Source organism: Montipora foliosa, unplaced genomic scaffold (genome assembly GCF_036669935.1).
Source record: "Montipora foliosa isolate CH-2021 unplaced genomic scaffold, ASM3666993v2 scaffold_385, whole genome shotgun sequence".
In the NCBI taxonomy this organism is placed as follows: domain Eukaryota; kingdom Metazoa; phylum Cnidaria; class Anthozoa; order Scleractinia; family Acroporidae; genus Montipora; species Montipora foliosa.
The window spans coordinates 315,001-338,336 of NW_027179685.1; the positions used below are offsets into that span (position 1 = coordinate 315,001).

General features: G+C 39.4%; 1 protein-coding gene across 4 annotated transcripts in view; it reads right to left on the reverse strand.

Annotated features, from left to right (window-relative positions):
* The window catches only part of LOC137987725 (uncharacterized), a 31,796-nt gene extending 9,549 nt beyond the window's left edge, over window positions 1–22,247 (reverse strand). Inside the window, exons 1-5 of one of the 4 annotated variants that reach the window (XM_068833795.1) lie at window positions 21,510–22,247; window positions 13,630–13,686; window positions 10,102–10,161; window positions 6,970–7,029; window positions 5,309–5,368 (exon numbers count right to left, since the gene is read on the reverse strand). In XM_068833795.1, the coding sequence (XP_068689896.1) occupies window positions 5,309–5,368; window positions 6,970–7,029; window positions 10,102–10,161; window positions 13,630–13,686; window positions 21,510–22,215 (943 nt within the window). In that variant the 5' untranslated portion in view covers window positions 22,216–22,247. Of the gene's footprint in view, window positions 1–5,308; window positions 5,369–6,969; window positions 7,030–10,101; window positions 10,162–13,629; window positions 13,690–21,509 lie in introns of all 4 variants that reach the window. The other 3 variants (XM_068833794.1, XM_068833796.1, XM_068833797.1) reach the window with 3 other exon arrangements.
* Window positions 22,248–23,336: the final 1,089 nt, after the last annotated feature.

The window sequence follows — 23,336 nt, forward strand, 5'->3', positions numbered from 1 at the left end:
GATGGTGGTGCGTCCTTTCAGTCTATTTTAGACACTGTCAGTTCCTGGGTTTCGATGAACCTGATGAAGCTTAATGCTGAAGAGTGTAAAGAGCTGCGTGTGTGCTTCTTTAAAGCGACCCCTCAGCTAACCACTCTACGAATTGATGGACAAGTACTCGGAACAGTTCGTTCGCACAAGGTTTTAGGTTTGGTTATCCAGGACAATTTCAAATGGAATGAGCACATCTGTATGATTGTTTCTAAGGCATCCAAGCGTCTGCACATTATCCGTGTTCTACGTAGAGGTGGCGTCAATGTGGCTGATCTTGTTATCTACGTCGCTCTCAACGTTCCGTCCTAGGTATTGTTGCGTGGTTTGGCATAACGCCCTTCCCGCCTATCTGCCTAGTGAAATAGAGCTTTAAGGATAATATACCCTCGATACTTATACCAGGAAGCCTTACAACTTGCTAAAATCGCTAGACTTGAAGTTAGGCGCAATGAATGTGTATGAGGGCTTTTGATAAAATTACCAAAGGCGGACCCTTGTCAGAACATCTAGCCCCAATAAGGTCTATTGCCCATGACTATTCCCTTAGAAACTCTACCGCTTGGACGTCTTTTAAATGTAAAACCGAGAGTTTTAGGCAAAGCTTTTTCCCTAGTACTGTCCTAATGGCAAACGCATCATCTTTTAAAATTAATTGTTAAATGTTTAAATTTTAAAGTTCAATTCTTAGTATAAATTTTCTTAGTAGTTATGATTGAAATATATGTAACTCTTGTAGGTTTTATAATTTTTTAATTATTTTGTAAACCCAGTCCCAATAAGGTTTTTTGTAATTTTCCGAACCTTGTAAGCACATTGTAATTCATTTCTAATGCAAGAATGTGTCGATTGAACATCTTTAATCTTTATCTTATCTTATCTTATCTTATGATCACCAGCCGCAGGTGAGTGATTTACGAATTCTTCGAGTGTTCTTCCAACATCCCAAGTGTTTTATGAGACCTATAAACCGCAGATACTGGTGGTCTATTGATTTAATATAATAATTCAGAAGGGGTGCGAAATTTCCATGGATTTACTGGCACAATAAACCATATACCTGATTGACCAATCAGAGTGCGCGCATTGATTTGGTTATTATATAAGTATAGGTAATGATTTCGATTGTAATTTGGAATAAATGAGCACGAGTAAAATCTTCAAGACTAACAAAATTGCACGAGTCCGTAGGGCGAGTGTAATTTGCGTCCTTTGAAAATTTTACAAGTGCTCATCTATTCCAAATTGCACGAGAAAAATCATATGAATACGTGCTAATAATATCCATGAAAAAATTTCGAGATGGTTAAGCAGAAGCAACGCACGTGAATCACGCAATCACGGAAAAAATGCACCATGAGTTGGGTCATCCAGGCTCGCATTTGATTGGCTATCAATATGCACCAATATCACTTTATTACATTATTTCACTTTTCTCCACTCTGTTTGGGATTAATTGACGTGCTGTGAGCCAATCAACACGCTGACATTTTTTCATGTATATTATTAACACAATTCTTGGACGAGGTGTTTTTAATAACCACAATAATCAAGGCTGGAGCAGGAGAAATTGGCAGAGGCTAATTCCAATTGTCACGACCTTGATCATTCAGACATCATAAAAAAATAAAATTTATAATATTCATTAATAATGATGATAGCCAAGCTACATTATTTATGATTTTTTTGTGCAAGTACATCTATATGGATGAAATCAAACAAGGAAAAATGTATGCAAAGAAAAAAAAAACAACTTTGGTACACATGGCCAATAATGATTGGAATGTGTAACCTGCACATTATCTATCGCACATTGGATTCTTCACTAATAGACCAATTTCGATATATTAAAATTCAGTCCTAAACAAAAGACATCATCTCGAGGCTCTGGGGAATAAATATAAGGATTTGTATGAGTTTATTCCCCAGAGCCTCGAGATGATGCCTTTTGTTTAGGACTGAATTTTAATATATCGAAAGTGGTCTATTGGAATATTGAGTGATTACATAGGGGGTGCAACGAATAATAATAAACGAGCAGTAGTAACAAGGATTAGTGAGGTATGTTCGTTTCCCGCTTTGTCATTGATGAGGCATTTGAAAGTAGCTGTATATTTTGGGGAGAATAGTTTTGTACCCTTTCCTAGAATTTGTTCAATAATGAAGGTATGGCACTAAGCATTTTAACTGTTATCTTTTTGCCAATAATTTTTGTTAAAAACACTTGTAGAATACATATGTTATAATGCAATATCAGTTCCGTGGGATACCAGTAGCCTTTCTTGCTGGATAGCCATACAGCGTGACTCCTCAGTATGTACAGCCGGACGGTCACCCATCCAGATATTAACCCCGTCAAACAAAACTTTACTTCCTTTGGGCAAGCCGTAAACTATCGAGGTTATTTGTGCCAGAATAAGGTGGTGTCCAAACTTGAGTGACTTCAGTAAGTCACACAAATGCAGGGCAGGCTTCATTTACATTTTGTAGTCACGCAAAAGAATGACCTTGTTCAAAATAGTCCTTTGAGACTCACCCGGGATAATAGGTTTTTCGCGCGGTTCTGGAGCGTGTTGTTGTTGTCTAATAGATTTCTTTCGTCTAAGTTGTGCTGTACAGCCCATTTACAGAAACGAGAGTAGCGTTCTGCTGGAATTTGATTCCCAAATGCATCCAGTACGATGAGGATATTTTATTTACCCACATAGTGCTTAAGCGAACTTAACATAATGCACTCCTTGACAATGCACATGTGCATTATAAAGATACAAAGTTCATATAATATACCCTAAAAAAGTAAAACGTCCTAAGCAAAAAACCAGCACGAGATAAATGGTATAAGATCTAACTAACTAATTTTTTTAACACTGCCAATACGTTCAAACTGTCAAAAATATTTTAAAACTTTGGGGCCTATAAGTACTGTTGATTTTGACATATGAAACTCTCTCTGCCTGTCAGTGAACCATGTAACTTGCAGAGAACTGAAACGTCTGCAAATCTGTCTGTTTGTCAAAGAATGATATAAATAGCAGACAATTGAAAGCAGAAATCTCTGAAGACAATTCCCTACTTTGCGAAACAATGAGGCTGGGAAGGTAGCCTGCGTAGCTGGCGGTATTGTTGGCGCGAGAGGCAAACTAACGAGGGGCGAAGCTGCGCGAAGAATGGGGAGGGGCGCTGCCGGTCCCCATTCTCTCTCTTCATTACGGTCAGTGTAAAACGCAGACTGCAGACTGCAGACCGGGGGTAAAATGCAGACTGAGGGTAAAATGCAGACTGCAGATTGCAGACCAGGGATAAAATGCAGACTGAGGGTAAAATGAATATTTTCAATAAAAAACGAGTCATAAGCATAAATTAAAGAGTGTTTCAAAGACAATCCTGTTTTACATATCTGTCAACAACTCACATTATCATGACTGCAGGTCGCTGGGACTGTTGTTAAGAGTCCATGGAAAATGCGATCGTTGAATGTTTTTGCGCTTCCAGATGCACTGAAATGTTCAAAGTTATTTCTCACACCAGTACATCGAGGAATATCGATCGATAAACCAACAATTATTACTCGGAATACCTGAAAGGTATCCGAGTTATGGGTTGTTCACCATTTACCACAAAAATCCGTCAATTTCGGTTGGAATGTAAATGGTAAGCCTATTTTGGTATTCCCAAACGAAACATTTCCGGAGAAAACAGGATTTCTTGAAAGGTAGTCCAAAATTCCCAAACGGAATTTCCAATCGGAAAACGTGTTGCATTTGCATACTCCCATGTTTTTGCGTCCCTTCAGACTCTCTGGTAACCTTGAAAGGATTTTGTAAATGGTACACGCCGTTTCCAACTAAATTTCCCATTCGGGAGTTTTTGCTTACCATTTGAACAAACCTAGCACCAACCGGTTTCTGCTTGTAAATGGTAAACGTCCGTACTTTCGGTGCAACGAAATGCACAAAGAATTTCATGTATTCCGAGCAATTAAGACACGGGGATTTCATTGGTTAAGCTATGCGTGATAACCCTTAGGGAGAAGTTGTAAAATAACATCTTCCAGATGCAAAACAAACGAACTCTTGAACAAAAAAAAAAAAACATACACGAAAGCGAATGAAAGGATCCTACTAAGAAATTTTTACATCTCAGCGATACTGGCTTACAGAGTTCGATGAAAATCCGGATTTACAACATGCGATGGGGCAAAAAAGCGATTGTGTTGTGTTGGAGTTTCAGTGTCAAAGTACAATCGGGTACGAACACTCTTTATTTTATCCGTATAACTCGTTTTTCATTGTTATTTTATTTTACCCTCAGTCTGCATTTTACCCTTGGTCTGCAGTCAGCAGTCTGCGTTTTACACTGACCGCTCTTTCTTTATTCACGGAAAAGGTTCTTCAGAAAAGGGGTTGATCCTGAAGTGAGAAATTTATTTATTTGCATACTGTATGATTTGTGACACGGATTGTGTTTCTTGTTTTGCTCTCAACTCTGCAGAGTCTTCAGGTAAAAAAGTAATTGAAGGTGTGACGGTGAATAATTATTTAAAAGAAAGCTTGTTGTCTATTTTGTGCTTCATTATTCACGGAAAAGGTTCTTCAGGAAAGGGTTTCATCCTGAACTGTCAATTTTATTTAATTGCATATACTTTGTGACACGGATTGTGTTTCTTGTTTGCACACAGGCTATTGAAATACACCTTATTCCAAAATGGCCGCTACTTAGATATTCTTTTGTTTTCATTGAAATTAGACCTTGCTGCCTCGTTCAAGGCAAAATATTCTTTTGAATTTTCCCGACTGTTTTGTTCTTTGTTGACGATTTTTTACGACTCTGTGAACATTTTCGAGAACACTTAATGTCCTGTTGCGGAAGGTCATCACACTACTAATGATGCTTAACAAGCTTATAAGGCACAAAGATGGTGGGCTATGTTTTGAACTGCAGATTTTAGGTCCCTAAAACAAAGGGAAAAATGTCCATCCAAGACCGATACTTTCTTTGGAAGGGTAAGCCTGGCTTTTCCCAGCCATTAACCCATTGACCCTTGGGAATGAGATTTAATAGATTATACTCTGTCTAATGCCAGACGATTCTACTAACACTAACCCTAACCCTACATCAGTGGGGCACGGCTCAGGAGTCAATGGGTTAAACTTAAAATTTGCTCGAGTCTAACAGAGATTGCCATTGGTCAGTGTAGAATAAGTCTTCCCACCCCAGGTATTTCACGTTAATTCTCACTCTGGATAACAGATAACAGGATAGCATTAAATGAATTTACCTGGAGCATCAACCTCTTGCTCGCCAGATGGATTAGCAGTAGCTTTTTCTTCTGGTTGCCCTGTTGAGACATCAGCAATTAATCAGATTTAAAATCCTGGTTTTTTTCCCCTTTAATTGATTGCAACTCTCACTGAAAGACTACCTCTCAAAAAGTACGCACCTTATGATCATTTTAAACTTCCCATTAAACTAAATTACACAAAAATAATGTGACTAAGTTGTAGGAAAAAGGAGAAGAATAACTGCAAAAACTTAAAACACTTCATTATTTGCCAAACAAGCAAGCAAACAGCAAGTTCACACACTTTTAATACTGAAATATGTATGTGTCTCCGTTCAGGACACAAACACCACAAACTATCTCTTCTACTCTTGACAGTAAGACTAAGGGTGTGTTCGATTGACCCTATTCCGGAATAAGAATACGTGGAGTGATGATTTAAAACGGTATGTCTGGCGCTTTTGAAGCAACAAGGATAATAAAGATATGTTTAAAATGGCATTTTAGCCAGTGTTTGATAATTTTAATGTGAATCTGCGTAAAAACGATTCGGATTTCTAACTTCAATTCCATGTATTCCTGTTCCGGAATACTGTCACTCGAACGCGCCCTAAGTGTGTAGGCTTTTTCCTATCCCAGAAAGTTTTAGGACTACTGAAATACTTTAGTAAAGGAGATCGTAAATATCAAACCCAATAAATGATTGCATTTTTTAGGTAAGACATAGTGCTCAGGCCTAACAAGAGTCAAACGAATAAGTTCCTATAAACTAGTTGTTGCATTTGGACTGAAGTGCTGTGAGTGAGATGTGGAAGTATCCAGTTATATTTGCACAACTTTTAAAACTGCCAGTAGTATTTGAAAATACATTGAAACAATTCAATGATTTAAGACAAAAACGTTTGTTCTTAACTCAACCGCATAAAAGATGTCTTATAAATGAATGATGAACTCTTTTGCAAAATTTCTTTTTCCAAGTATTCACTTGAAATATTATTTCTCGCTAAGTGTAGCACCTTTTATGTTCAATTAAATGCTCAAAGGAGAGGAAACGAAAGGAAAGGAACTTTATTCAAGTGTTTAGTCGTTTTAGCGCTAAGAGCAACACGTGCTCTGATTGGCTAATTGTAACTGACTTGTAGGGCATTATTCTCCCGTAATGCCCACGGGCCGATTACGGCCTTGCAAAAACAAAGCAAAAGGTTATTAAAAAGCCATATAATAAACAACTTACTAACCTCACTTGCTCGTGACCTTACCGGGGAATATTGGCCTTCGGTCGTTTTTGTACGGACCTCGCTGCGCTCGGTCCGTACTGCCACGACCTCGGGCCAATATTCCCCAGTACGGCCCTCGCGCTCGGTTAGTAAGAAATTAGGATGGGTAAGCCTGGCTTTTTCCAGCCATTAACCCATTGACCCTTGAGAGTGAGACTTAATAGATTATACTCTGTCTAATGCCAGACGATTCTACTAACTCTAACTCTAACCCTACATCAATGGGGGACGGCTCAGGAGTCAATGGGTTAAATTTAAAATTTGCTCGAGTCTAAGAGAGATTGCCATTGGTCAGTGTAGAATAAGTCTTCCCACCCCAGGTATTTCACGTTAATTCTCACTCTGGATAACAGATAACAGGATAGCATCAAATAAATTTACCTGGAGCATCAACCTCTTGCTCGCCAGATGGATTACCAGTAGCTTTTTCTTCTGGTTGCCCTGTTGAGACATCAGCAATTAATCAGATTTAAAATCCTGGTTTTTTTCCACTTTAATTGATTGCAACTCTCACTAAAAGACTACCTCTCAAAAAGGCACCTTATGATCGTTTTAAAATTCCCATTGAACTAAATTAGACAAAAATAATGTGACTAAGTTGTAGGAAAAAGGAGAAGAATAACTACAGAAACATAAAACACTTCATTATTTTCCAAACAAGCAAGCAAACAGCAAGTTAACGCGCTTTTAATGCTGAAATATGTATGTGTCTCCGTTCAGGACACAAACACCACAAACTATCTCTTCTACTCTTGACAGTAAGACTAAGTGTGTTGGCTCTTTCCTATCCCAGAAAGTTTTAGGACTACTGAAATACTTTAGTAAAGGAGATGGTAAATATCAAACCCAATAAATGATTGCATTTTTTAGGTAAGACATAGTGCTCAGGCCTAACAAGAGTCAAACGAATAAGTTCCTATAAACTAGTTGTTGCATTTGGACTGAAGTGCTGTGAGTGAGATGTGGAAGTATCCAGTTATATTTGCACAACTTTTAAAACTGCCAGTAGTATTTAATACATTGAAACAATTCAATGATTTAAGAAAAAAACGTTTGTTATTAACTCAACCACATAAAAGATGTCTTATAAATGAATGATGAACTCTTTTGCGAAATTTCTTTTTCCAAGTATTCACTTGAAATATAATTTCTCGCTAAGTGTAGCATCTTTTATGTTCAATTAAATGCTCAAAGGAAAGGAAAGGAAAGGAAGGGAACTTTATGCAGGCGTTTAGTCGTTTTAGAGGTAAGAGCACTAATTGGGGACGCTGTAAATTGAAATTAACAATCAACATAAATCAAGTCAAATGTTAGTTTTTGAGGAGAAGGGAAATCCGGAGTACCCTGAGTGATTTAATTATGCATTCAAGGTCGATCATTTGATACCTCTTCTTTCATAATAACTGACTGCAGAAACTCTTGTAACTTTATCTAGGCCTTTCCACAGAAAGTTATATATCAGTCGATTCAACTCATTGGTTATATTTTCCGGAGATGGCAGTAATGAAGCATTACAAAAATACATTTAGAGATGAGAAGACTTTTAATAAGAGTAACTTTTCCAAAAATGGACATTCCTGTTGAAGACCAGATGTTAATTAGTTTCTTGAAATTACCTAGTTTGTCAGAAATTTTTTTTTTTGGTTAAATAGTTTTTTATCATAGGTGAAAATACTCCAAGAGCTTTGATTGGTTTAGAAGGCCACTTAATCCCTAGGGGCTTTAACCCATTATCTTTCAGAGATCCAGTGGTTGAGCACTAGCCGAAATTAGTGCAAATCCCATGCAACCCTCCTTGGTAAGCTCCTGTGGTAAGCTGTGCATCAACTGCTGCCTTTTCCCACAAGACAAGACTTTATTTCACACTTCCTTAAAACATGATATTGAAATACAAATGTACACTTAGTTCATTCATAGTTTAAATTGACATTTATTAGATCAAAGATGGAGATGCCTAGTGCCTTTAAAGTGAACCAAATAGTTTTCTAGTTAGACACTAGTCTTGCTTAGTAACATTTGAAATGTAGACATCTATCAACATACTCATGACACACACTACACACACACACTCAGTATTACTTAGTTACACATGACATGAATTCTTGCTGTTTAGTCTGCTGTATACTCCTGAAGGGCCGGATCCAAACCATGGTCCTAGCGCACAACAGAGCTGATAAATTTTGATTTTAAGACAAAACTTTCTTTAGTATGTGGGCTGTTCCTACTAAAGTTATTTTTTGTAGTTCATTGATGTTGATTGCCCCAGGGATTTTTTCCATGTGCTTTTGCAGTCCCTTCTTGATGAGCCCAAGAGCACCTATAACAAATGCTATTGTTTCTGTATTCATTCTCCACATTCTGGTTGTTTCAATCTCTAGGTCTTTATATTTGGAAAGTTTTTCAGTGGTCTTTATTATGGAGGTGTTTCTGTCTGATGGTACTGCCATATCTATGAGTTTGCAAGTTTTGTTCTTATGGTCTTTGATCACTATATCAAGCTTGTTAGATGCTATTCGAATAATAATTTCATTATTATTATTATTATTATTATTATTATTATTATTATTATTATTATTATTATTATTATTATTATTATTGAAGGTGCTTTATAGAAGTTACCTTTTGATGCACAGTTCAACAATTATCGTTCGAAATCGCACAGAATATCACCGGATACTTAGCCGATAAGGCCGTAGGCTGAGTGGGCTAAAATCAGTCGATATTCCACAAGATTGAGCACAGTAATTGTTTTATTATTCAACACATTGATGAGAAAGCACAATTTTCTATGTTTATTGGGGAAAAAAAGCTGGAAAAACTACCATTTTTCTCCGCGACACAAAAAATTACATACATCGCAGGATATATGTTGAGTACGCACGACAAATATTGAGCATGCTATGACCACATTTGGGCATTGTCCCAATGTGTTGAATAATAACTAGTGTTATATTGTGAACATCACCAGTGTAATGAAAGTGGTTGTCGAAGGTGGAGGGTAGCCGCTTTTTGTGCCACTGGCAGGGTTGGACACTTAATTTTGTGAGCACTCGCCATTTGGGCTTGCAAAAACAAAGCAAAAGGTTATTAAAAAGCCATATAATAAACAACTTACTAACCTCACTTGCTCGGGACCGTACCGGGGAATATTGGCCCTTGGTCGTTTTTGTTTGCCACGACCTCGGGCCAATATTCCCCAGTACGGCCCTCGCGCTCGGTTAGTAAGAAATTAGGATGGGTAAGACTGGCTTTTTCCAGCCATTAACCCATTGACCCTTGGGAGTGAGACTTAATAGATTATACTCTGTCTAATGCCAGACGATTCTACTAACTCTAACTCTAACCCTACATCAATGGGGGACGGCTCAGGAGTCAATGGGTTTAATTTAAAATTTGCTCGAGTCTAACAGAGATTGCCATTGGTCAGTGTAGAATAAGTCTTCCCACCCCAGGTATTTCACGTTAATTCTCACTCTGGATAACAGATAACAGGATAGCATTAAATGAATTTACCTGGAGCATCAACCTCTTGCTCGCCAGATGGATTACCAGTAGCTTTTTCTTCTGGTTGCCCTGTTGAGACATTAGCAATTAATCAGATTTAAAATTCCTTGCTTTTTTCCCCTTTAATTGATTGCAACTCTCACTAAAAGACTACCTCTCAAAAAGTAGGCACCTTATGATCATTTTAAAATTCCCATTGAACTAAATTAGACAAAAACAATGTGACTAAGTTGTAGGAAAAAGGAGAAGAATAACTACAAAAACTTAAAACACTTCATTATTTGCCAAACAAGCACGCAAACAGCAAGTTCACACACTTTTAATACTGAAATATGTATGTGTCTCCGTTCAGGACACAAACACCACAAACTATCTCTTCTACTCTTGACAGTAAGACTAAGTGTGTTGGCTCTTTCCTATCCCAGAAAGTTTTAGGACTACTGAAATACTTTAGTAAAGGAGATCGTAAATATCAAACCCAATAAATGATTGCATTTTTTAGGTAAGACATAGTGCTCAGGCCTAACAAGAGTCAAACGAATAAGTTCCTATAAACTAGTTGTTGCATTTGGACTGAAGTGCTGTGAGTGAGATGTGGAAGTATCCAGTTATATTTGCACAACTTTTAAAACTGCCAGTAGTATTTAATATATTGAAACAATTCAATTATTTAAGAAAAAAACGTTTGTTATTAACTCAACCACATAAAAGATGTCTTATAAATGAATGATGAACTCTTTTGCAAAATTTCTTTTTCCAAGTATTCACTTGAAATATAATTTCTCGCTAAGTGTAGCATCTTTTATGTTCAATTAAATGCTCAAAGGAAAGGAAAGGAAAGGAAGGGAACTTTATGCAGGCGTTTAGTCGTTTTAGGGCTAAGAGCACTAATTGGGGACGCTGTAAATTGAAATTAACAATCAACATAAATCAAGTCAAATGTTGGTTTTTGAGGAGAAGGGAAATCCGGAGTACCCTGAGTGATTTAATTATGCATTCAAGGTCGATCATTTGATACCTCTTCTTTCATAATAACTGACTGCAGAAACTCTTGTAACTTTATCTAGGCCTTTCCACAGAAAGTTATATATCAGTCGATTCAACTCATTGGTTATATTTTCCGGAGATGGCAGTAATGAAGCATTACAAAAATACATTTAGAGATGAGAAGACTTTTAATAAGAGTAACTTTTCCAAAAATGGACATTCCTGTTGAAGACCAGATGTTAATTAGTTTCTTGAAATTACCTAGTTTGTCAGAAATTTTTTTTTTTGGTTAAATAGTTTTTTATCATAGGTGAAAATACTCCAAGAGCTTTGATTGGTTTAGAAGGCCACTTAATCCCTAGGGGCTTTAACCCATTATCTTTCAGAGATCCAGTGGTTGAGCACTAGCCGAAATTAGTGCAAATCCCATGCAACCCTCCTTGGTAAGCTCCTGTGGTAAGCTGTGCATCAACTGCTGCCTTTTCCCACAAGACAAGACTTTATTTCACACTTCCTTAAAACATGATATTGAAATACAAATGTACACTTAGTTCATTCATAGTTTAAATTGACATTTATTAGATCAAAGATGGAGATGCCTAGTGCCTTTAAAGTGAACCAAATAGTTTTCTAGTTAGACACTAGTCTTGCTTAGTAACATTTGAAATGTAGACATCTATCAACATACTCATGACACACACTACACACACACACTCAGTATTACTTAGTTACACATGACATGAATTCTTGCTGTTTAGTCTGCTGTATACTCCTGAAGGGCCGGATCCAAACCATGGTCCTAGCGCACAACAGAGCTGATAAATTTTGATTTTAAGACAAAACTTTCTTTAGTATGTGGGCTGTTCCTACTAAAGTTATTTTTTGTAGTTCATTGATGTTGATTGCCCCAGGGATTTTTTCCATGTGCTTTTGCAGTCCCTTCTTGATGAGCCCAAGAGCACCTATAACAAATGCTATTGTTTCTGTATTCATTCTCCACATTCTGGTTGTTTCAATCTCTAGGTCTTTATATTTGGAAAGTTTTTCAGTGGTCTTTATTATGGAGGTGTTTCTGTCTGATGGTACTGCCATATCTATGAGTTTGCAAGTTTTGTTCTTATGGTCTTTGATCACTATATCAAGCTTGTTAGATGCTATTCGAATAATAATTTCATTATTATTATTATTATTATTATTATTGAAGGTGCTTTATAGAAGTTACCTTTTGATGCACAGTTCAACAATTATCGTTCGAAATCGCACAGAATATCACCTGATACTTAGCCGATAAGGCCGTAGGCTGAGTGGGCTAAAATCAGTCGATATTCCACAAGATTGAGCACAGTAATTGTTTTATTATTCAACACATTGATGAGAAAGCACAATTTTCTATGTTTATTGGGGAAAAAAAGCTGGAAAAACTACCATTTTTCTCCGCGACACAAAAAATTACATACATCGCAGGATATATGTTGAGTATACGCACGACAAATATTGAGCATGCTATGACCATATTTGGGCATTGTCCCAATGTGTTGAATAATAACTAGTGTTATATTGTGAACATCACCGGTGTAATGAAAGTGGTTGTCGAAGGTGGAGGGTAGCCGCTTTTTGTGCCACTGGCAGGGTTGGACACTTAATTTTGTGAGCACTCGCCATTTGGGCGAGTGACCTTCAAAATGCACTCGACTGGATCAGTTTTTACTTGCCCAAAAGTTTACCCACCCCCACCCCCATTCCCCAATCTCTCAAAGCAATTTAGTCATCTTTCATTTTTACTATTTAATACCATTGAAATTTACTTCAACACTGAAAGGCTATTAAAGTAAATAGGATGTCTGTTTTAGTTTCAACACGCACTGCCGTACCGCCGATGGGTAGTGGGAGCAGCCAGCTGCGACCCAAAGATTGATCGCCAATCAAGACACTGCCCCAATACATGCCTTGCCATGTGTGGTTTGGCACAGATGAAACAGGAAGTCGGAATACCCCAGAATAGGCCTTACACGTGAAGACATCTGACCACCTAATTTCACCACCAAGCCTCATTTGTACAAAATTATTCACATCACTTGGATATGCAATACTGTTCGCACATGCGTTTTCTTTACAAGTTTGCTCCTTTGGGGTTAATAGCTCATGCTCAAATTTACAAGTTTGAGGCTTGGTGGTGAAATTAGCTAGTTAGACATCATCACACATAAGGCCCATCACTTGGGTGTGTGTTCAGTTGCATTGTTGAACTTAATCCTTTGGTGGGATGGGAAATCTTACTTATTTTGGTACAAGTCCAACAATCAGGGAGAATGGGGATTGAGATGGCAGGTTCAAGAACCACCAATCACAAAAGAGAGGAACAAATAGGAAGAATACCACTTTAGTCTAAATTTAATCTAATTTAAACTATTTTTTGGCTTTTGGATTGTCACATAATTATTCTGACTTGACAACAAATTAAATGACTTGAAATGAAATATAAATTAAAAAAGCAAAATTATTACTTCTTGACTATTATAACTTTCAACAACCACTTTTTATTAGCCATACCTGAAGTATCATGGCTTTTTATTTCTTCATTAGGGGAGTGAACACTTGCCTCTTGTTCTGCTAGAGATTTACACACAGTTTGTAAGGAAAGGAAACATAATTTAAATATACATGTAGCAATTCATATGACAAGGTGGCTCATCTCATTTTTGTACAGTAAAGAAATATCTTGTTTAAGCCTTGATGTGCAAGACGTAGTTAACTACCGAAGCCCACTCTTCCATGCTTGGATGGATGCCTATTACCCTATTAAAACAAAATGTTGCTAGCACAGGAAAAGTCAAGATTTTTTACAGATTAGACAGACTTAAAAAAACTCTCCTGGGAGTGACACTTGACAGCTTTTACTCTGTCTAATGACAGACGAGTTTACTAGTCAACTGGAGGCGCCCTAGGGTGCCTAAGAGGTCAGTGGGTTGACTCAGTAGGGTGAGTGCAATTGGTGGTTTTTAAAAGGTTGTTTATTAGGCATGCCCATAAAAATTTCAGCTTTTTGGATAAATTTAGTCTTCTTTCGAAACAGCATTGATCAGCTATGAGTTGTCACCCCTTGTGCTCAATGGCCAATTGCGAAAAAATTAATTGGGTTCTAAAAATCAAAGGCGGGTCTAAAACACAGATCACATTCCACAGGTCAAGACTAGATGTCCCTACTCCACTGATGAACAACTAAAGCCAAAAGTTTCCCCAAGACCTGAAACATCGTTTTTGTAGAGTGATCAGGGCTAGGAGATACTTTAGATATTGTTTATTTATCTGTAGCACTGTGACATGTACACTGACCTGTGACCCATGACCTGTGATTTATAGACTCGTCGAAAAATCAAACCCACAATGCAGCTTAATTCACCAAATATTTCATTCGTAACAAAGTATGGACAAGGCTCTCGTTCCTCACTGAGTCCCACTATTCCAACGACAGAAAATCTGGCAATGTCGGAGGATGACTTGACTTTTTGCCTTTCGAAAATGATTGGAGCTCCAAGAAGACAAGACCACTCCAGCTTCTGGCTGTCCTCTTCACTTGTCACTAGTTTATGCAGCTGGGTGTCTCCTTGGAACTCTAATTTCAGTGGAAGTTTCTCAGACCCAACAAAACAATAAACCTTCAAGTTCGAAGTAAGTTCTTCTTTTTCTGGAGCTTCAAAACCAAGAATGAACATTAAATCGTTCCATTTGGAAGGTTCGGCATTACTATTGATAATAGGACCCACTTCCAGAAAAGAGAAAGGACCATACGTCTTAACGATTGAATTCGAATCGACTTGAGGCGAGTATTCTCCAAAGTGATCTTTTGAAAAGCGATTCAATTGAGCTGGTTTGTTGAAGTCTCCATTGATCATGACACCAGACCAAGATACAAAATACGCCACATCCCTGCCATCTATTTTGACCAAGACAGAACAGGCCATTCCTTCAGTTTGGTAGATACCTTGAATCTTCTCCTTCCTCACGCTATAAACAGCCTTGAATGGATCAACGACGTCTTTCGAATAACTCTAACTCTTACCAGCCAGGGACCAAGAGCTCCCAATATTCGCCATCATGAGTCAGAGACTGAAGAGAAAACACATGGGAATGGAGGCTTACAGTTTTTGTTCGTCTGTCCCCTTAGTTTAGCGCTGTGTATCAGGAGACCAAGCATAAACGAGACGAATTCTAAACACAGATCAAGTTGTATTTCCGCCATGTGCGATATCTACGTACAACAGTCATATCCCGGATGAGGGACCGAGAGGGGTCTCGGGGCTAGTTCCCAACATCTCCCCCCTTATGGAAAAAAAAAATGTATACAACAACAATAACATAACAAACAAATACAGCAATGAGCGCTGTAAAAGGTGTAAGAGAATGAATAATTGGCAGTCCATGTGGACCACTAGGTCAGTTCATAGTCTTTTAATCTCAAAGGAGGTTTGATGATCCTCGTTCTTGTTCTTGTGTTCCCAAGAGTGGGTGCCGGAGGGTGGTCTTGGCAAGGTAGAGTTGCAAGCTTCTCAGGCCCATTGCTTGGGTGAGGTGTGGTGGTAGAGTCTGCGCAGGAGGTTGATTGTTGGCAACAGTTTCTTCTGCTTGCGGTCTTTGGAGAGGGTACCGTTGTCCAGTGGTGGTACCTGGCACGATAGAAATGATTAAATTATTATTATTATTTTATTAACTGCCAAGCAAGGATTGCGAATCTTGGAGCCCTGTGGCACTTGCCTTCAGGAAAAGGGACTTCACATCGGCAGAACTTTGGTTTCAGCAGGAGGAACCAGCCTTGTACCTGTGTGAATTCTGAACACATCTGATCAAACACAAACCCTTGGTGCTCAAACTGTTGTAGCCGTGGCCAAAGCGGTAACTAGTGTTGCAGAGTTGGAATTGCCTCAAGTTGATTCAGAGAGCACCACAAGTGAAATTCACCGAAACTACCCAGAGGAAGAGTACGAGGAACCATTACCAGGTCCATTGAAAGAACTGTGGGAGCGTAGCGAAGAACAGTTGATGGAGGAGGAAAGCCATGCAGTTGCTAAGTTGTTGCAACGACACAAGGGCATATTTTCCTTATCAGAACAGGACCTTGGCAGAACCAAATTGATAAAACAACACATCGATACGGGCGACGCAAGATCCATTAAACAGCAACCTCGACGTGCCTCACCATCAAAGCATGCAGAGATTGAAGAGGAGGACTTATTGCAACGAGACATCATCAAAAAGTCAAACAGCTCGTGGTCGTCCCCTGTAGTGTTGACGAAGAAGGATGGCCCTCAAAGATTGTGTGTAGACTATAGGCAGGTCAATGCAGTGACCATTAAAGATGCTTATCCACTCCCACATATTGATGACTCTCTGAGTGCCCTCTCAGGAGCAAAGTGGTTCTCCACGTTGGACCTAGCTTCTGGGTATTGGCAAGTCCCAATGGACCCAGCTAGCAGGGGCAAAGCTGCTTTTGTAACCATCTCTGGTCTCTATGAGTGGGATGTCATGCTCCTTTGGCCTTACCTCGTCACCAAGTACTTTTGAGCGATCAAATGGAATTGATTTTAGCAGGACTGAGGTTTGAAACCTGCTTGATTTACTTAGAAGACACCATTGTGTATGGAAAAACCTTTCTGGAAGAGCTGGAGCCATTGGAGGAAGTCTTCGTTCGGTTTGAATCTGCTGGACTTAAGCTGAGACCTAGCAAATGTGTGCTGTTTCAGAAGAGCGTTGCATACTTGGGCCACATCGTCCCTGAAAGAGGTGTTGAGACAGATCCTTCTAAGGTTGAACGGGCGTGTGAGTCGCTGGGGCCAGAGAATGCCACGGAAGTTAAGGGCTTCCTAGGACTTGCTAGTTATTATCAATGTTTTGTTCCCACCTTTGCTCAAGTGGCCACACCTGTTCACAGGCTAACCGAAGCTGAAATTGACTTTGTTTGGACGCCAGAGTGCCAGTCGGCATTTGACATGTTGAAGAACCTGCTGTCTACTGCTCCTGTAGCAGTGGAGTTTGTACTTGACTTGGATGCCAGTAATCATGGAATCGGAGCTGTCTTAAGTCAGTTGAAGGACGGAGTGGAATATCCCGTTGCTTATACCAGCAGAATGTTGACTAAAGCAGAAAGGAATTATTGTGTGACACGGAAGGGGCTACTTGCTGTTGTGGAGTCTGTAAAGCATTTTCATTATTACTTACATGGCCAGAAGTTTCGCATCAGAACTGACCATGCACCCCTCTGCTCGGTGCTGAAAGTTAAAGAGCTAGAGGCACAACTGGCAAGGTGGATAGAGTTTCTGAGTCCATTTGAGTATGAGATTCAATATCGGGAAGGCCAACAGCATACCAATGCAGATGCCATGTCACAAAGACCTTGCAGGCTGTAAGTGGTGTAAAGAGTGGAAGAAAGCTGAACAACTGATCAGCGTCGCTGTACATAATGAGATTTCGATTTCCAAGACAGATGAGCTTTCTGAAGAGGAAGCGGTAGTCCTCACATTGAGAAGAGTGACGCAGAACCATCTTCACTTACTGGTGAGCATTGCCTGCCAAACGATCTACTTAGTCCCAGCTCCAACACCATCAAGTTAGAACCCACCTGGACCTGGGAATATCTTCGTCTTCAACAGGCAACAGATCCAAGTCTGTTAAGGAACAAAGTCCTGGCAGACCAAAGTGGGAAGACATATCCCCATATGATCAGGTTGTCAAGTCACTCTGGGCCCAGTGGGAACAAGTGGAAATCCATGATCGAGTACTGTGTAGGAGATGGGAGGAAGGAGGTGGTGACAGAAAGACGTACCAGATTATACTGCCATGGAATTTGCAAGAGACTGCACTTAGGGTGCATCATAAGACATAACCACACAACTGCCAGCCATCAGGGGGTGAGCAAGACACTTGCATCCATGAAAGCACATTATTGCTGGCCAGGGTTTACTTCACATGTCAAGAAATGGGTCAGGATTTGTCAGGAGTGTGGTGCTAAGAAGAGCTGGGGGAAGAAATGGCGATCTCCGTTACAGCAGTACATAGTTTGTACACCAATGGAAGGGTTCGCAATGGACATATTAGGGCCCTTGCCTCTGACTCCTCATGGGAATACATATGTGCTTGTTGTAACTGACTACGTTACAAAGTGGACGGAGAGTATACCCAACCAAGAAGTTGCAACAGTGGCTGAAAAGCTGGTTTCCGAGTTTGTTTGTCGATTTGGAGTACCTCATGGACTGCACAGTGATCAAGGGACCAACTTTGAGTCCAAAGTCATGGCCGAGGTATGCAAACTCTTGGACATTGAAAAAACCAGAACATCCCCCCTCCACCCACAGTCAGATGGCCAGGTGGAGCGCTATAATCACACGTTAAACTTCAAGAAAACCAAGAGGACTGGGACATCCAACTTCAAACCTGAATGATGGCTTATAGAAGTTCAGTCCGTGAATCCACTGGTGAAACCCCAAACATGTTGATGCTAGGCCGGAAGATTGAGGTGCCTTTGGATGTGATTCTGGTGTATTCTGTCTTAAAGCATTTAAAGGTCCTTGATGAAAAGAGGGTAACAATAACAGAGACACTTAACCCATTGACTCCCAGGGGTTCCCATTGACAAGTAAAATCATCTGGCATTAGACTGAGTAAAATACTGGACGGTTTAGGCCGGTTTGGACGTCAAAGGGTTAACACACCTTACTAGTGATAAGATCAGATTCAGACACGTCATAAATAGTTGAAGAAGGCAAAAGACATGAATGGTAGATCCATCCAGCAACCTACAAGAATTGTGAAGAAGGCAGAATGAACATCGATGTTTAAGATCAATAGTACAGATAGACCCTGGATGACTGAAAGGCTAAAGTCATCCATTAAAAAGATGCAAGAGGCTTTCATTAAATATGGCAAGGACTCTAACAGTTATAAGATGTGGAGAAATAATGTCCAGAAAGAGGTTGAAGTCTGCTAAACGTTCTTACTTTATTCTTACGAATAAAGTTGATGATCTTGAGCTTGATAATTTGTCTAGTAGGAATTGGTGGATCCATTTTAAACACTTGTCTGGAAAAGACATTACGCAAGATTGGCAATATCAATTCCTGGATCAGAACTGCCCAGATATGCTCTCCCTTTCAAATAAGGAGAACAATTTTTTTATCAGTTTGACAGATCACTTTACACCCCTGGAGCCTCCAGCCCTGGTCCCTCAGGAAGTTCCCCCTGAATTCCAGGTATCTGAGTGGGAAGCTTTTCAGGCCCTCTCAGCTGTGAAGATCGGAAAGGCTATTGGTCCTGACTGCATCCCGAACAGAGTACTAAAGGACTTTGCTCAAGAACTGGCACCAGTTGTCAAGGATATTTACAATACATCCCTGACGGAGGGTTATTTTCCTGACGCTCTGAAGGCCTCACTGTTGAATCCAATTCCTAAAATTTTTCCTCCGCAGCAGATAGAAACCGATTGCGACCGATCACTCTAACGTGCACTCTTGCTAAGGTGCTTGAAGGATTTACGCAAGATCGCTTGATCACATAAGTGTCTCCTCTGATTGACCCACGTCAATTTGCACGTGCTGGGCATTCCACCACCAACGTGTTAGTGTACATGTATTTGCTTCAGGCGGTGTATGAAGCAGTGGATACAGGGATCTGTGGTGCTAGTTGCTGCATGCCTCAGTTTCAAAGCGAGTCCTGGTGCACAACCCACTTCGAAACCGAAACAAACAGCAACTCGGAAATGGCCCATTGAGAGAGTCCTGACATATAAGTTATTAGGTGTTAATTTAAGTAATGACCTGAAATGGAACCATCAAGTAGAACATATTGTGAAAAAGGGAGACAAGAGACTTTACTCTCTAAGGGTCCTTAAGCAATGTGGCGCGCCTCCAGCTTCATTAGCAAAAGTTTATACAACTATTGTTTGTTTTATCCTAGAATACGCTGCCCCCATGTGGCAAAATATACCAGATTTTCTATCCTATAAGGTAGAGAGCGTTCAGAAAAGGGCTATGCGCATCATTTTTCCTTTAATGAATTACAATGAGGCATTAATTGCACTCAATCTAACAACATTAAGTGAGAGGCGCGCCCATCTGTGCCAGGTTTATATATATTGGTATATATGAGAACCATCCCTTGCACCTTATACTTCCCAAACAGGAGGAGTTTGTTCACAATTACAATCTCAGATCTGGCGTTAGTCGTATCACGCGTCCTTCTTGTAGAACAAAGCGCACGCAAGAGTTTGTCACCTATAAGTACATTAAGTAGCTTCTATTGATTTATTCTTAATATAGTTGTAGTAATTATATTTTAGGTATATAATATTGTATATAGCTCAGTAATTAAGCCTTATACTGTCTATATTGCTGCACTGAGTCTTAAAATAAACTTTACTTTCAATAAAAAAATAAAATGTAGCTAAAAATAGCTGAAAATAAGTTTACAACTTAATCCGCACTCTCTGTAATGGGCTGTAGGTATATTTATTTCTTCAGATATTGTCAGAGTATTTCTGTCTGAATGCACTTTTTCTGTGTGTTCTTTTGCTTATGAATAATTAATTACAAAAATTATTGCAGGTGCGGGGAAACAAACATCACCATGCGGTAGCCATTTTTAGGGGAAGCACAACACTAATGATTTCTGCATTTTCACCAAATTTTCTGATTCTTCCATGTCCATAAATATTCCAGATTCTTGGTGGACAAAACACTGACCCCCAGCTCATGGACTACCCTGATGGACTAACCAAATGGACAACCCTGAAAATACTATTTCAAATGAGTACTGTTTGTCTATTTGTAAGCAGTGTCTCAAATCATGCTTACTTAAGCCTAAACATCCATTTTAAACTGCGTTGATCAACAGTATTTAATTCTAAGCACCCATTTTAAATAGGTTAGCTTTCGATAAATGGACGATTACTTCACATAAGTGAAGTAAAACCGGTGCAATTTCTGGATTTAGTTGCATTTGGCCGTGCAGACAAAAAATAAACAAGGTATGTGCAATGTACTTATAAATCAATTCAGTTCTTTAAATAGCATTCATTTGAAATGGTATTTTTACAAGTTAGTCCATTTTAGGGTTAAGGACATTGGGGTAGTTTTGTCCACCACCTTCTCTTGCAACAGTGTTTGTTAGAGTTGTCATCCCTCACTCATGCTCTTGTAAAATTACGAAAGAATGAATTAGGTATCTAAATATCAAAGGCAGGTCTAAAACACAGGTCACATTCCACAGGTTAAGACTAGATTTCCTGCTCCAGTGATGAACAGCTAAGCCAAAAGTTTCCCCAAGACCTGAAACAATGCTTCTGGTATTGTTTATTTATCTGTAGCACCGAGACATGCACACTGACCTGTGACCCATGAACTGTGATTTAGCCCCAACGAAAAATCAAACCCAACTAAACTCACCAAATATTTCATTCGTAACAAAATATGGACAAAGTTCTTGTTCCTGACTGAGTCCCAGTATTCCCACAACAGACCATACGCCAATGTTGCTGGATGACTTGGACCGTTTGTTTTTGACAATAATGGGGGCTCCAAGCACAGAAGACCACTCCAGCTTTTGCCTGTCCTCTCCACTAAATGTCACTGGTTTATGCAGCTTAGTGTCTTCTTGGAACTCTAATTTTAATAGAAGTTTCTCAGACCCAACAAAGCAATAAGCCTCCAAGTCCGAAGTAAGTTCTTCTTTTTCTGGAGCTTTAAAAGCAAGAACGACCAATGAATCGTTCCGTTTAGAAGATGGGGCATTACTAGTACTATTGATAATAGGACCCACTGGAAGAAACGAGAAACGGCCAAACGTCGCAACGGTTGAATTCGAATCGACTTGAAGCGAGTATTTTCCAAAGTGACTTGAAAAGCGATTCACTTGAGTTGGTTTGTTGAAGTCTTTAGTTACACCAGACCAAGTCACAAAACACACCACTTCCCCGTGGTCTTTAATTTTGACCAAGACAGAACAGGCCATTCCTTCAGTTTGGTAGATACCTTGTCTCTTCTCCTTCCTCACGCCATAAAGAGCCTTGTACGGCGGATCGTCGTCTTTGGAATAGATCGAACTTTCACCAGCCAGAGACCAAGAGCTCCCATTGCTCATGTTATTCGCCATTATTATCAATTTATTATATGACTACTAGCTCCGTGAGCGGGCAAGATGAACCAAATCGCGCGCTCTGATTGGCTACCCGAGCGGGCAAGATGGAGCGATACTGCCCGCTCGGGATTTCTCGCTTGGTCCCGCAAGATCAAAGATCATTTTTTGGTGTTTTAAGTCATATAATAAATCCTTTATTGACCAAGATTGTTCGGTCAAGATGACTGGATATTGGCCTCGTTCTTTTTTTGCGTGTTTATGGACCTCGACTTCGTCTCGGTCCATAAACACGCAAAAAAAGAACTTGGCCAATATCCAGTCATCTTGACCTCACGCTTGGTCAATAACCCATACATACGCGGCCAAATAGAAAATCGGCCTCTTCAAAACACACGCTCACCGGGCCGCAAAAGACTGAGTCTGACTGACAGCGGGCTGCTAATGCATTATCAGCCCTACAGCTGATTGGTCCTTGCTTCAACTTTGCGATTCACCGGCGAAAAGTGTTTTTAACAACAACAACAACAACAACAACAACAACTTTATTTAGCTAAATACAATAATTAATGTATGGCTTGCCCCGCAAATAGCTAGAGAAAGCTAATCAAGGCGGGGCAAGTCATTTACAAGAACACACCTATAAAAGACAATAAGGTTACACAAAAACACTAGTTTAACAAATTAAAGATACTGATTACAAAAGGATTGATTGTTGACAAATATGTAGTAACTAATAATTAAATAATTATGCTGCGAAACAGGTGACTTTTTTACGCAGTTTTTGATGTGGAAAGTTTGTTGCCACCGGGTACAAAAAGTTACTGTAATGTGCGGAAAGGAGGATTCCAAGGTTTCCGTTCATGTGTGAATTGCCTTGTACCAGGTGGCAGGGAAATGGCAATATTGTTCAGCGTGAAGGTTATTTTTTTCTGCTTTACTCCTTACGATCGGCACCTCTACATGAATGATTAATGATTCGATCAGATGTGAATTGAATTTTGAATGTGATTGTGTCATTGGGAAAGTAAGCCTAGTATCAAATATTTTTAAAAATAGCTGCTTTTAAGGTCATTAATATTCCCTTTTCTGGTGAATGTCTAAGTTATTATACTTTTTAGCCGTCACAACTCAACGAT